The following is a 14262-nucleotide window of genomic DNA, read 5'->3' on the forward strand; positions in this document are numbered from 1 at the left end:
TGTAAGAGCTGATAACTAAGGCAACGTAATAGTGTTTATTATTCTGGTAATTACTGTAATGATATACCTCATCTTTGTGATTTATGTTTTAAAGAATGAATCTTTCAGCTCATTTGCATCTCAGCTAATTAAGGTTTATCTCCCATTTTGCTTAGGGACAGAAGGCGGGGCTGCAGGTGTCAACCAATCACTCCCCAGGGGTCGCGCTCTCCTTCTCTGCCCCGCCCAATCTCCAGCCTTTCTTCCCCAATGATGACTCCTCCCCTTCTGAAAAAGACGCCTCCCCCTCTCCTCCAGCTCAAACGGTAATTGTGAACTTGTTAAAACTTGTACTGTAGTTGCGGTTCTTTAAAGGGACAAGTTAATAGTATACATATTTAAGACATGAGAACATTGTTCTATTTCCATCAGGAGGATTTGAGTCCAGGTCTTGACCATGAACCCCTGTTCAGCCCTCCTTCTCCCAAACAGACGCCCTCCCCTAACCCACCGGATGACAAGGTAACCCACGCCACCTGGCTGTCTTTCTGTTTCTATGTTTGTGTCTCAGAGGTCTCATTATGGACAGCCATTCCAAGGCTCTTCTGTATTCACCTCTCAACTCAGTGGCTGTGTCAGGACTTACTATTCTCCCTGTGTCTTGCTCCCAGGATAATGGATCCACCCAGCATATGGACGACCTCTTCGACATCCTGATTCAGACAGGAGGTGAGTGTTGAATGCCGATAGAGAAGGAGAGCTCCTGGTTTCCTGATTCAATATTTGTCTCCTACTGGTTGACATTTCTTCTCTCTCCTCCTCTCCCAGAAATCTCAGCCACCTTCAAACCAGCGCCCGACCCTTCCCTGGCGCGATTGCGCCCCAACACCCCTTCCCCTTCCCGCTCTCAGGCCCCCTCCCCTCTCCAGCTTCAACTCCACTTTTCGCCCCCCACCCCTCCCGAACCCGAGACCCCCAAGCCGAGCCCAGGGGAAGAGGAGCTGCAGGCGCCGGCCACCATTGACCAGGACGTAAGCAACACCGGAAGTGGACGTCTGGAGGACTTCCTGGAGAGCACCACGGGCAAACCCCTCCTGGGGGTGGAGCCTGGTGGGCCCCTGACCCTGATTGACGACCTTCACAGTCAAATGCTGAGCACCCCCAGCATCCTGGACCACACATCCTCGCCCATGGACACCTATGAGCTGTCGGGCTACACGGCCAACCCCCCTGGCCTGAACTTCGGAGACCATGCCCTGGACAGCATGGATTGGCTGGATATCACCATGGGAGGGGCGAGCAACGAGATTGCAGGGCTCGCCCCACTGGGTCCCCTGGGCCCCCACACTCCCCCCAGCGTCTTCTCAGCAGACTTTCTGGACAGTTCAGACCTGCAGCTCCACTGGGACTCCTGCTTATAGCCCTGGACAGTCTTAGTGTCATCCACACGGATGGATGCTGATGTTACATTGTCAAACTCTTTCTCTCTTTTCTCAACGTACGGTACAACGACTCAACAACACACGGGCTCTACTGCACTCTGAACTCAGTCCCTCTTACTGAATAACACTTTGATAGATTTCTTATGTATACCCTTACGTTCTATAAGGCAGGCCCTCTTACACACGTAGCTTATACAGTAATACCTTTGTTAACAAACCCGGTGGACCGTAGTTGATGATGCTCCTTCATCTGAGCCAGTCAACAGCTTGCCGTAGCTACCGATCTAGACTATTGTCTACGTTTATTATTGCCCTTAGTAATATTAGGATGGTAATAGTGTGGAGATATTGTAACAATGTTGAACCAGTAATGTGAGAACAAGACGATAATCACATCTGTCTAGCAGCTTTAGGGTTAAAAAAACAACCTACTTATTTTCATGAGAACTTTAAAGGAGATGATCAGGGAAGCCAAGGTGAAGGAGAATCAAATAGCTGTTTGTTAGCATGAATGCATGCAGGTGTCAGACCGTGGCTCCAGTGTAGCAGTCTGGTGACCGCAGCTCTGACTGAGTAGGAGAACTGCAGGAGGAGCCTGGTACAGAGGAGAGACACACAGACAGTGATATTTGACTCTAATGTATTTTTGCCCATAATATGGGGTATTTTTGAATATATTTGAAAATGCCAGGAAACATGATTTCATGTTTTAGAACACGTGGTCTTACTCTCTTAGCTTTAATGATATTGCTTTTGAACATTATGACAGACGTGATAGGATTTGATATATTTGATAAAAATGAGAACCTGCTTTTTTTAACAGAGGTATTGCTGCTACGTAGTGTACTTGATCTCCCTTGGACGTAGGTTCATTTTCATAGACGCGCAGAACTATATGTCAGCCAGTACTGTAGTTAAAGTAAGTTAGGGTTAAGCGATTGCAAAGATGGAAATGTTTGTTTCATTTGAACCTATATAAGCAATTAAGTATGCAGAGATGACGTGTTTCGTGTATACTGTAGTGTATACTCCATCAATTATAGTGATGCCTACTGAACCAGGAGCTGCATTGGTGAATCACGAATGCTGTGTTATTATTTTGGGTGCCCCTTAACATCACGATTGTATTATTATTAATATGTACTGTATCAGTACCTTTGCCAAACAATTTTTTTATAAAGTCCTCCCTATAAATTCTTGCTGTGATATACCAATTTAGACACTGAACATGTATTATAATGCACTGTTTTTTTTTGTTGACTTGACTCTATTTTAGGCAATGGAGCACTACGAAGTACATGGTTTACTGTGACAAATTCTGTCAACAGTGTGAACTCTGTATCCGGAGTTAGAAAACCCATTTTTTTATTTTTATTTTATTGAACCTTTATTTAATTAGGCAAGTCAGTTAAGAATAAATTCTTATTTACAATGATGGCCTACCCCGGCCAAACCAGGACGACGCTGGGCCAATTGTGTGCCACCCTATGGGACTCCCAATCACAGCCGGATGTGATACAGCCTGCATTTGCACGGCCTCAGACTCGCAATCATGCAACACTGCACACACACATGTGCACATGCTCAATTTTGAGCATCGCTTGCTTGTTTGAATGTATTATCCTTTTCATGGTTTGTTGCATATCACCACAAACATGCATTCAAGATATGCTTCTCTCTCACTTCTCCTGTGTGTGTGTTTGTGGTCGGGGCGGACAGGCAGTTTCTGTCCAGTATATCCTCCTCTTTGACTTTGCCCTCATGGTGGCCTGACTGGTGCAATCCCATGGTAGAGGGATTGTAGACCAGTCAGCCCCGATCTGCTGTATTAGGGATTCTGAAATGCTCCATTTTAAGTTGTCAAAACTTGAGGGATTTGGGGATTGCTCAGGGGAGGGGAAACTGGTTGGGCTTCTTCATGATTTGGACATATTATTATGTATTTTCTTTTTTTTAGAAAAGTAATTGATTAAATTCAATTTTATAACTTGTGGTTTGCAACGTGGATGTTTGGGGGCCACAGCATGGAATGAGGGTTGGAGATGAACATTTTGAAAAAGCGGATACTGTGACGTCATCATTTAGCACCAGAATCCCCGTAGAGCACGTTTCTCCAACTGGCGGCCATTGTCCCGAATTTGGCCAGTGGGTGATTTTATTTGGCCCCCCAAATTTTCTGAGCAAAACAAAAGACCATATATAATTGTTTTATTGTTGGACATAAAAGACTAAAAACACGAGCAAATCGGCTTCAAGTTATTTTAATTTTGGAAGTCAGTTCCAAAGAATTCCCGTGCATAAGAGATATACAGTATGTGTTCATATACAAATGTATGCAAGGTTTGAAATGATTACATCTGTTTTGTCTGTTTTGTAAATATGTTCCAGCCCCCTGACCTTCTGCTCAAGAAAAAATTGGTCTGCAGCTGAATCTAGTTGCTGATCCCTGCCCTAGAATGACCAAACTACTGTATTACAACTTCTGTATTACAACTGGCCAATAGATATAGACCCTGCTTTGCAACTGCCCACTTTCATGTGCTCACTTTTTTTTGTCTGTGTTTCATCAGGTTTACTGATGAGGAGGAACACAAAGGTGTATATACAATTGGTATTGGTTTTCCACATGTTATGTAGATCACATGTATCATCTTTGTATTCATTGTTTTATTTAATGCTTTCTCAAAAATCTTACAGGACTCAGTCACAGCAGCCATCGTCCTCTTCCCTTACCTCTTCAATGAAGATCCAAGCGACTTCTGGACGCTTGTCAAAACTGAACTCTTTCAATAGGCAGTTCATATTTTTTCCCCCCTAAACGTTTTAAGGAACCATTTAAAGGGTTCTTTGAAAGCTCTCTAGTTCTCCTCTAGCCCCTCCCTTATTGTCCCTTTCATTTAATTAACCAATCTGCAACCCCAAATCATTTCCCAGCCAATTAGCAAAGGTAATCTGTTTTTAAGCTTTTATTTTCTCAGTGAAGTGTTCCAGTTCCTCTTGCTACTTTATTCCTGACTGTAATTGAAGCTGAAACAATAGTGTGAAGGACTCTGAGTATTGAGTAAGGTACTTTATTTCTGCCAACTAATTGAAAATGTCACTTGAGACCCCTCGCCACCCCATCCACCCACATCATGCCCCCTCCCATCCCACTTAAATAATTCCGGATGCATCCAATCGCAATGAATTCCTCCGCATTTAATTCATTTTCTGCTCTGAAATAATCCATCAGGTTTTCTGGGCTGTCCAACCCCACCCACTACTCCATCACAGATCACTATTGTTTTATGAAGTGGTGGGGGTACCTACCTGCCATTTTTGGGGGATTGAAGCAATCTCTCTGGAATTAATTTGACAAATGACAATCTGTCATCTGGTTGACATTATTGGGGATAAAAGAGTCCTGTAGAGGTAGAGCTGCAAATTGAGTTGGTTGACGGAGGTACGTACATACTTGGAAGGGAACCAAATGCCTTTTTCTTTCCTGCATTACCTCTTCTGGCCACCAGGGTGTGATGTGACCTTCAAGTAAAGGGTGCCTGAGAATAGCAGTGCAGGGGGACTATGCAGCTCTACAGGATTGCTCAAATTTAATTGAGTTTATGAAACGGTGAATGGGAAGATCGATGGAGCCCATCCATCTAATATACTGAGGTCGCTGTCGATGCCCCTCTGCAGTTAGACAGGGTGTCCAGCCGTCCACAGACCATTACAGGACCACCGCGCCACTCGGAGCACGGCGCCTGTATATGTCAGTTGTTTGACCCGTGTCTGCTCTTATCTATTTCTCTTCGTCCTCCATGTTTTCCATCCACACACTTCCCTCTTTCTCCCTTTTCTTAAGCCTGTCGTTGCAGCCTGGGACCTCCCTGCCTGTGCACTGACAGCTGCTGTGTGCAGACACTGAGCCAATGAGATTGATGGAGCTGTCGCTGGCTTGCAGAGTGTGTGGGCGTGTGTGTGTGTACGCGAGAGCATGTGTCGAGAGGGAGGTTTGAAAGGCTCAATATCCTCCGACTGCAGTCCAATCGCCCCTTACTGTTGTGCCAGACTGTTGCCTGTCTCAAACCCCCTATTCTGCTCCCTCCCCTCAGGCCAGCCACCCCTCAAGGCCCCCCATTCTTGCCGCACAGTTAACAATCAATCAGCAGTATTACAATCACAATGCTGGTTCCTCATGTGGTGGGCTTATCTCTCTCTTAGTCAGCTCTCTCTGGTTTTGCTGTCGCTCTTGTCTATGTCTCTTTTAATCTAGTGCTGTCTGTCTTTCTCTGTCTCTCTCATGTTCAATTCCTTCAGTTCTGCTTCGGTCTTTCCTTCTGGAAACATCAATCTCCTTTTTCCCCTTCCATTCGTCCTGCTCCTTCTTTCATTGTCCCGTCCTGTCTTATTCTTGCTCTCTATCTTTTCTTCTCTCATAGCTTCATGATTTATTCATTTCCTTCATTATTGACTGCAGTCCCTTTTGTGTTCATGGTCTCCCTTATCTACACAGCCTGGTCTCACAGACTAGGGCTAAGATAGTAAAAGCTTCTCTGTTTATTATCTATGCATAGTCACTTTAACTCTACCTACATGTACATATTACCTCAATTACCCTGACTAGCCGGTGCCCCCGCCCATTGACTCTGTACCAGTACCCCCTGTATATAGCCTCGCAATTGTTATTTTACTGCTGCTATTTAATTATTTACTTTTATTTTGTGTTTTTTTACTTATCTATTTTTTACTTAACAGATATTTTTCTTAACTGCATTGTTGTTTAAGGGCTTGTAAGTAAGCATTTCACTGTAAGGTCTATACGTGTTGTATTCGGGGCATGTGACATAACAAATTTGATTTGAACCCCTAGCCTAGCAAACTTTAGCTAGCTAGCTAATGTTAGCCACAAGAAATTGGAATCAAATCAAAGTTTTATTTGTCACATGCATCGAATACAACAGGTGTAGACCTTACAGTGAAATGCTTACTTACAGGCTCTAACCAATAGTGCAAAAAAGGTATTAGGGGAACAATAGGTAAGTAAAGAAATATGATTTGATATTTTTCTTAACTGCATTGTTGTTTAAGGGCTTGTAAGTAAGCATTTCACTGTAAGGTCTATACGTGTTGTATTCGGGGCATGTGACATAACAAATTTGATTTGAACCCCTAGGCTAACGAAATAAAACAACAGTAAAAAGACAGGCTATATACAGTAGCAAGGCTATAAAAGTAGCGAGACTACATACAGACACCGGTTAGTCAGGCTGATTGAGGTAGTATGTACATGTAGATATGGTTAAAGTGACTATGCATATATGATGAACAGAGAGTAGCAGTAGCGTAAAAGAGGGTGTGGTGGGTGGTGGGACACAATGCAGATAGCCCGGTTAACCAATGTGCAGGAGCGCTGGTTAGTCGGCCCAGTTGAGGTAGTATGTACATGTAGATATGGTTAAAGTGACTATGCATATATGATAAACAGAGAGTAGCAGCAGCGTAAAAGAGGGGTTGGGGGGGGCAATGCAAATAGTCCGGGTAGCCATTTGATGACCTTTTCAGGAGTCATATGGCTTGGGGGTAAAAACAGTTGAGAAGCCTTTTTGTCCTACACTTGGTGCTCCGGTACCGCTTGCCATGCAGTAGTATAGAGAACAGTCTATGACTGGGGTGGCTGGAGTCTTTGACAATATTTAGGGCCTTCCTCTGAAACCGCCTGGTCTAGAGATCCTGGATGGCAGACGGTTTAGCCCCAGTGATGTACTGGGCCGTACGCACTACACTCTGTAGTGTCTTGCGGTCGGAGGCCGAGCAATTACAATACCAGGCAGTGATGCAACCAGTCAAGATGCTCTCGATGTTGCAGCTGTAGAACCTTTTGAGGATCTCAGGACCCATGCCAAATCTTTTTAGTCTCCTGAGGGGGAATAGGCTTTGTCGTGCCCTTTTATTGACTGTCTTGGTGTGTTTGGACCATTCTAGTTTGTTGTTGATGTGGACACCAAGGAACTTGAAGCTCTCAACCTGCTCCACTACAGCCCTGTCGATGAGAATGGGGGCATGCTCGGGTCCTCCTTTGCCTGTAGTCCACAATCATCTCCTTAGTCTTGGTTACGTTGAGGGATAGGTTGTTATTCTGGCACCACCCGGCCAGGTCTCTGACCTCCTCCCTATAGGCTGTCTCGTCGTTGTCGGTGATCAGGCCTACCACTGTAACATATATGAAATGGATGATGGATGTCCACAAATGAATAAATACCATACTAAATGGAGTGTCTCGGCTTAACGTACAGAATAATATGAAATGCTCCGAGACCAGGTTGGTCTACACAATGTCAGCTGCTAGTAAAACCTTTTGAGAGCAGGAAGCAGAAATGTACTATGTGTAACAATATAGCTTCTGTCCCTCTCCTCGAACCAGTGACCCTCTGCACACATCGACAACACCCTCGAAGTATCGTTACCCATCGCTCCACAAATGCCGCGGCCCTTGCAGAGCAAGGGGAACTACTACTTCAAGGTCTCAGAGCGAGTGTCATCACCGATTGAAACGTTATTAGCGCTCACAACCGCTAACTAGCTAACCGTTTCACATCGGTTACATGTACCATTTGGACTATACCACAGTATTGGTTTAGGAATAGCTATAAGAAGGCCTCTTTCTCTTTTTTTACTCCTTGTCTGACAGACACACTCACACAAACAGTTTCAGACACAAGGTTAGTCTCACCATTTTAATTTTTTATCAAGTTCATACAAAGAACACTTAGTAAGGTTTCCTCTAAAAACAGATGGTTAAAAAGCCAGACAATAAGTTTGACCTTGACTCTTCCTCAAAAATTATTTTGTAATTAGTGCTGTAAAAACGGAAACAATCTTCATCATCATTATCATCGTCGTCATCAATGATGACCTCTTTTAAAATGTAAGTAAACAGCTAGGGAATGAAAGGACCCTGTTGATGTTATGAGGGTTTCTTTATGAGACTGATTGATCTGCATAGAACTAAAGTGTTAAGCTTGAGTGGGAGGGTTTTTTAATTCCCCTCATATCAATGTCCTCTGTCTTTGTGGAAGGAGCTCATTGGAACTCTAATCAACTGATCTGCTGCCCAAATGCAACATCCTGTAAACCTTTAGTGTAGTTATATTAATGCTCTATAACAGGAGTATGCTGCTATGTATTTCAGTCTTTTAACCTGAACATTTAACATTCCTAATTCAGGACATTGCCTCAGGTTGTCCACTACTGGAGTGGGAGGATGCGAGAGAGGGATGTGGTTTGTGGCGTTTGGCTCTTTGCTCTCTCTGATGGAGTCAGTCCAGACCCTGGAGACATTTAAATGAAGTCAAACATCAGTGACAGCTGGCCTGGGTCTCTGTGGGGATGCGGTGGCAGAACGAAACAAATGCAGGGCACTAGGAGAGAGGGATGCCCAGATAAATGCTGAATTCATGGAGTACTTGCCCAGACCAAAGGGTTCCATTTTTTTTCTTCTTTTGACACTGCCTGCCTTCCTTATACAATGTGAATGATAGGCACCAAATGAACACAAAATATGCTTTTCATTTGTCTTGCCTGTTCTTCTGGAATTGTATTTACTGTGTCAGTGTGTACTGTACTGAATGCATGTGTGTTCGTGTGTACACATTTATTCACATGTAGGCCTACACATTTTTCTAGACATTAAATATACATTTTTAGCTCCATTTCTCGTGGCCTTTAACTATGAATAAAGAACTGCATAATCAAAACCACATGTAAACAGAGAACATAAGAACACCTGCAACAACAAAGATTATTTTTAGATGTCAGGGCAGTATAATTAGTACAGGCCCGTCAGCTAAATTAATATAATTTCTGGTCAAAACATGCAATGTTCCAGCACCTTAATTACCTTGTATCTCCATTCTATCTAGACAGCCTGGGCATATTAAGAGGTGTCCAAACCAATTTTTGGATTCATTTAAAAGCCATGGACCTTGAATATAAATCAAATTAGATGACAATTTCATTTAAAACAATCAAATTTTACATTTATAATTGGGCTATTTTATTGACCAAGTCTACAGGCATTGCAAAGGTACTTGATAGATGCTTGGTTAAGGACGTCAATTAAAATCTTCCCTATGGTTTCTTCCTTGTCTAAAGAGTTTACGCACCCACTGATACCTTTTCATGATGCTGAGGAAGAGGTGGGTATGGCGGCTTAATGGTAATGAAGTCTTGCTGATACTGGGCCCCCTCTTAAGGTTAAGATTAAAAAAGAGTACCAGTATTTGCCCTGCTTTACGGAGCGGAGTAGGGGGAAGGTGTGGTAAGAAGGGGGGACTTTTAGCTGATAGAACAAGGAGTAGGCCTCCCCTCTTTAGCCTCGCATGCTGTCAGATAACTTCACATACTCCAGGGGTTTGGAACGCTTCTGCCAGCTAACAACCAAGAGAAACAGATTCAGCCAAATCGGAGATGTCTGAGAAAATTAATTTGGACACCGCAATCTGGGTGACCCAAACACTGGTAGCTCTCCACTTAACGCAAAACAAGAGAAAGATGTGTTTTTCTTGTTTAAGTCTATAAAAAGCCCTTATAGAAACCAAGTATTTAACCATTTTTAAAGCAGACAAGTGGTACAATATATATACACAAGTACATAGCAATCAAAGGTAGTCGACTACCAAAAGTATGGAACAACACATGATTTGCAGATCATAAGCTGCACAGGAATCACAAATCTTCAATCATCATTGTTAATGTGTTGCCAAAGCACTTGAATACAATGCATTTTTGACATGAATACACGAGTGTATGTACCATACATAGTATCCGGAAAAGCACAAGCTTCAAACACAGGACGTTTTCTGTTGGGAAGAAGTGTGTGGCCAGTTTTGAATCTGAAAGCACTTCATCAGTCAAACGCTACTTTTTTGAAAGAACTTCCAATCCGAATACAGTACAAAACAAATCATACACAATATATTGCTAAGGATGAAACCCAAGTATGTCTACCAGGTTGCATTCAGATAACCTGTTGTAGAATAGTTGAGTTTAAGGAAGTTTTACAAAGAACAGTCATTCAGCTCTTTTAGGGTGCTGTATATACAGTGTAATCAGTAGAGATTGAGTATGCACACTAAGCTGATGGTCCACAGTCTGACATTCCCACTGTGTGCGATCAGTTACGTGTACTCAATTTCTCCTGATAAGAATTGTTTTGGTCCAGCACCTACAACCACAGAATGGGCGACTGTGAGATATACATGGCTCCTCTGTCCTGCTGTGGTATATATTTTACATCATCCAGTGTTGAGAAACTGAGGCAAAACTTTGGGCCAGTAAGCCTTCGTCAGCTTTAATTCACTTTTGACTGTCCAGCATAGACTGAGGCCATCCAAAACCAGCGGGCTTACTGTGACAGTATTGGTGTAGGATTCACTGTACGGAGGCCCGCGGCAAAAAGACTCTGGCATACCTGTGGGCCAAAAAGGCCCTTCACCGGGTAAATGATACTCACGGAGGGTGTCACTATTTAGAACAGTCAGCAGTGTTTGTCTCCCGTGGGTCAGATATACCTGCGCGTCAACATTCGCTCAGCACTAGGATGGGAAGAAGAGGGACATTAAGGTGGAATCTCAACCAATTACAGTGCTTCATTCCACTATAGGAGGCAAGCCAAGGCGCTAGCCTGGCGACATCCTGGTGCCTCGCTAGCTGTCAGCTTGGCCCCAGGCTGTGTTTGCCCTTGAAGCCTCAGAGGCTCTCCCTCCTCATGGAGACTCCCTGGAGCCTGAAGGATCCATGTGTCACAACGTCAGCATCGTTCAGCTAGCATTAGCAACACTATCCTAGTGCTTGCAGCCTGTAGAGCTCAGATGGGGTTCCACTCTTGCAGGCCAGCCCTGATAACTGCTTGTAGGTTTGTGTTTCCTTTAGTATGGCCCTGCTGGAATTGTGTCTGTAAAATAACATTTGAATCCGTCCAATAGTAAAAGGTCATGGAGAGCTAATCAAGCTTTTATTCTGAGTGGATAGGGTTCTCAGAGTTCTGATTCGCTAATGCAACTTCCTCTGTCGGAGAAGTGCAGGAGGAGAGAGAAGAGAGAATTAATAAAAGCTCAGTGGTCTGAAAATAGTCCTAAATATCTTTCAGAAGAGCCTGAGATTGCAACAACAACAACAATTCTGGGTCTATGTAGCTCTGCTTCCACCTCAGCTCCCCACATTTAAAGGACTCCGGAAAGGTGCAGAGTCAGACTCCAGAGAGAGGGTTTGCAGATAGATGGGTACTTATTGCTTTGCAGACAGAACATATTGCTTGTTACTTGCACACATCCATTGCTTGTTCACAACCACTAATGCATCCTGAACGATAAAGGAGAGAGTCCATAGAATACTTTATATGGCTGGGCTGTTAAGCTAAGAATCATTGTGTGTAACGCCCCCCCCCCTCGTTTACGAATTGAAGTTGGAGAAAGCTAAATGGTGACCGTGCATGCTGCATACGGTAGCTATGAGTGCAGATGTGCATGATGCATATTTATACATGTACTGTGCATAACCCAACACTTCTCTATTTATGATTTACTTTTATTCAACCATATCATGAAAACAACAACTCCAAGTGGGTCATATGTAGATTACATAACAGCTTTAGAAATCCTGAAGAATGAACCATGGACAGATCAATCAAATCCCCAATGAAATGCAACATTAACCCATAAACGTAATAGTCAGCACGTAGTTTAAATCAATTCAAATGTTATATTCCATATCATGCTGCTACAGTGAAACCACTTTGTGTCTGTCCGTAACACAGAATGGCTCGACAATAGCAGCCGAATGAATCTCCAAATCATTTAACACTGTGAAAGCCCTGCTCCACTCCATGCATGCCTAGTGTGTGAGGGCCTGCCATGCTGGCGATTGGGTATCATTAGTTATGGCCGCACCCCCCGTGAGGAGGCATGGTGTCCCCTGGCTGGGAACAGCTTGGAAGCCCATGCAGGGGTTGGATGCTGGAGGCTCCCACCGTAAGTCAACCCCACTGGGAAAGGGAGAGCAGAGGAAAGGGGGTCTGGTGGAGCTCAGGAACAGGCTGGAAGCTGGTTGGTGGGGAGGAGCTAGCAGCAAATGGTGAATGACTCTAGTAAACACGACTGACTGGCTGCCATCCGTTGATACGGTTCCACCTGTCTGGAATACGCTGAGCGTAGGTATGCACTGCGGCGTAACCTGTTTACTTAAGATAATACATTAAGCTTGAGGCTTGGGCTAAATTTCAGCAAATGTATGGTGAAGGACGGCGCTTGTGTGAACTTAGACATATCAGATTTCCATGCAAATATTGTACCTTGCGGTCAAGTGTAAAATGATAACGAGCCAAGAGGAGTTGCTTGCTCTCCTGTAGCTGGAAATAATCCTTGTGGTTGGGAAAGACTGTAATGTCTATGTTTAGCCACTAGCTTCAACCCAGCTGCATTTACAGTGACTCATTATACATATAGATTAACCATACACCTGCATTCAACAAAATAATCATATTAAAGCCTATTTTAATATTACAATAATATATGCATGCATCACATGAATTGCTGCCAGTCTGGAAGACATACTTTTATAAAATACTCTGTGTATGAGTTTTCTTTCTTCCTGACTTTTGTGCATTCATGTTTGGATAAATACTTCAACAGCAAGCCAAAGCTAAGATAAAATAAAAAAGCAATGACCTTTACTTCACACCTGCAACTTTCCACCCTTGTATTGCCTTTGGCACCATATTACCCAGGACAGACACGGTGGCCTGTCCTGCCCTCTAGCAGGCGCCTATTGTCCCTTGCGATTTGCTTTGAAGCTTCACTAACATAGACCGTACCAGTTAACACGACTGTGGTGACCTTGCTGATACCTGCGCTGTTTGCCCTTTCCGATGCACCGGTTAAGACAACAACAAACAACACATCGCTGAGAGACGTGGACGCTGACGATCCCCAGGGAGTCTCCAGACACAACCACTGTGTGAGATTCCCCAGCTTTGACGACCAGGGGGCCTGAAGCTTCAGGGCTCTTCTCCAGCAGGTGACGAACAGGAGGTGCTTGCCGCACCAAACCTCTGTCCGGCTTAGTTCCTCATCCTTTACGCTTCAGGATGAATAAACAAGCACCCCCTTTCCCGCTGTTTCTCTCTCTTCCTCTCCCTCTCTCTCTCGCTGGTACAGATTTGCCAGAATGGTATCTTACTCTGTTCTGGATGGAGAGTGATGGGAGCTGACAAGACAATGGCATTGTCACTGCTGTTGTTCAGGGTCCTGTGGGTGCTTTACCAATGTGTACCACTCTGACAGGCTGCAAAAAGTAGGAGAGTGTGTAAGTGTGTGTGGGGGGGGGGGGGGGGGGGGGGGGTGCAGTGGTGCCAGGGGGAGCAAAGAGGAGATTGACCAAAACAAAACAGGGAGGACGCTGGGACAGAGAGGGAATTTAGGGGAACCAGGTCTAGAGAGAGCGAGTCACTTCATGTGATCGTTACCTTCCGTTTTGGGTGTTACATTATCAATAACTAAGAAAGCCTGCAATTAAAATAGCAAAAGAAGATTGCTTGTTCCTGTTCGTCCCCCCAGCCATCAACACGACATTGATTCGTACAAAAAGCTCTCACTCCCAGTCCTATAGACTCTTTTCTTGCCCTCCTGCTCTCCAAACATTCATGCTCAGACTGTGACCTCTGTCTTGCTGTTGGTGGGCAGCCCCTTGTTTTTGGGGTGCATGTGGGGCGACTGTCCATAGCCCAGAGGCTGGGAGAAGAGTTCCGGGAGCGTCTCAATGCTGAACTTCCGCTTGTTGGAGTAGGCCTGCCGGCGGCTGTTGG

The 14262-nt window shown here is 44.3% G+C and overlaps 2 protein-coding genes across 11 annotated transcripts in view; one reads left to right on the forward strand and one right to left on the reverse strand.

The window, feature by feature from the left end:
• Positions 1–3666, forward strand: part of LOC109898572 (myocardin-related transcription factor A-like) — a 51017-nt gene extending 47351 nt beyond the window's left edge. For all 8 annotated transcript variants that reach the window (XM_031827549.1, XM_031827552.1, XM_031827550.1 and 5 more), the window contains 4 exons: positions 156–305; positions 412–501; positions 651–708; positions 808–3666. In XM_031827549.1, coding sequence (XP_031683409.1) covers positions 156–305; positions 412–501; positions 651–708; positions 808–1400 — 891 coding nt within the window. In that variant the 3' untranslated portion in view covers positions 1401–3666. The remainder of the gene's footprint in view (positions 1–155; positions 306–411; positions 502–650; positions 709–807) is intronic.
• Positions 3667–8124: 4458 nt separating this feature from the next.
• The window catches only part of LOC109897344 (protein shisa-8), an 85999-nt gene continuing 79861 nt past the window's right edge, over positions 8125–14262 (reverse strand). For all 3 annotated transcript variants that reach the window (XM_031827560.1, XM_031827559.1, XM_031827558.1), the window contains one exon: positions 8125–14262. This exon is cut by the window's right edge. In XM_031827560.1, the coding sequence (XP_031683420.1) occupies positions 14105–14262 (158 nt within the window). In that variant the 3' untranslated portion in view covers positions 8125–14104.

Source organism: Oncorhynchus kisutch, linkage group LG6 (genome assembly GCF_002021735.2).
Source record: "Oncorhynchus kisutch isolate 150728-3 linkage group LG6, Okis_V2, whole genome shotgun sequence".
Classification (NCBI taxonomy): domain Eukaryota; kingdom Metazoa; phylum Chordata; class Actinopteri; order Salmoniformes; family Salmonidae; genus Oncorhynchus; species Oncorhynchus kisutch.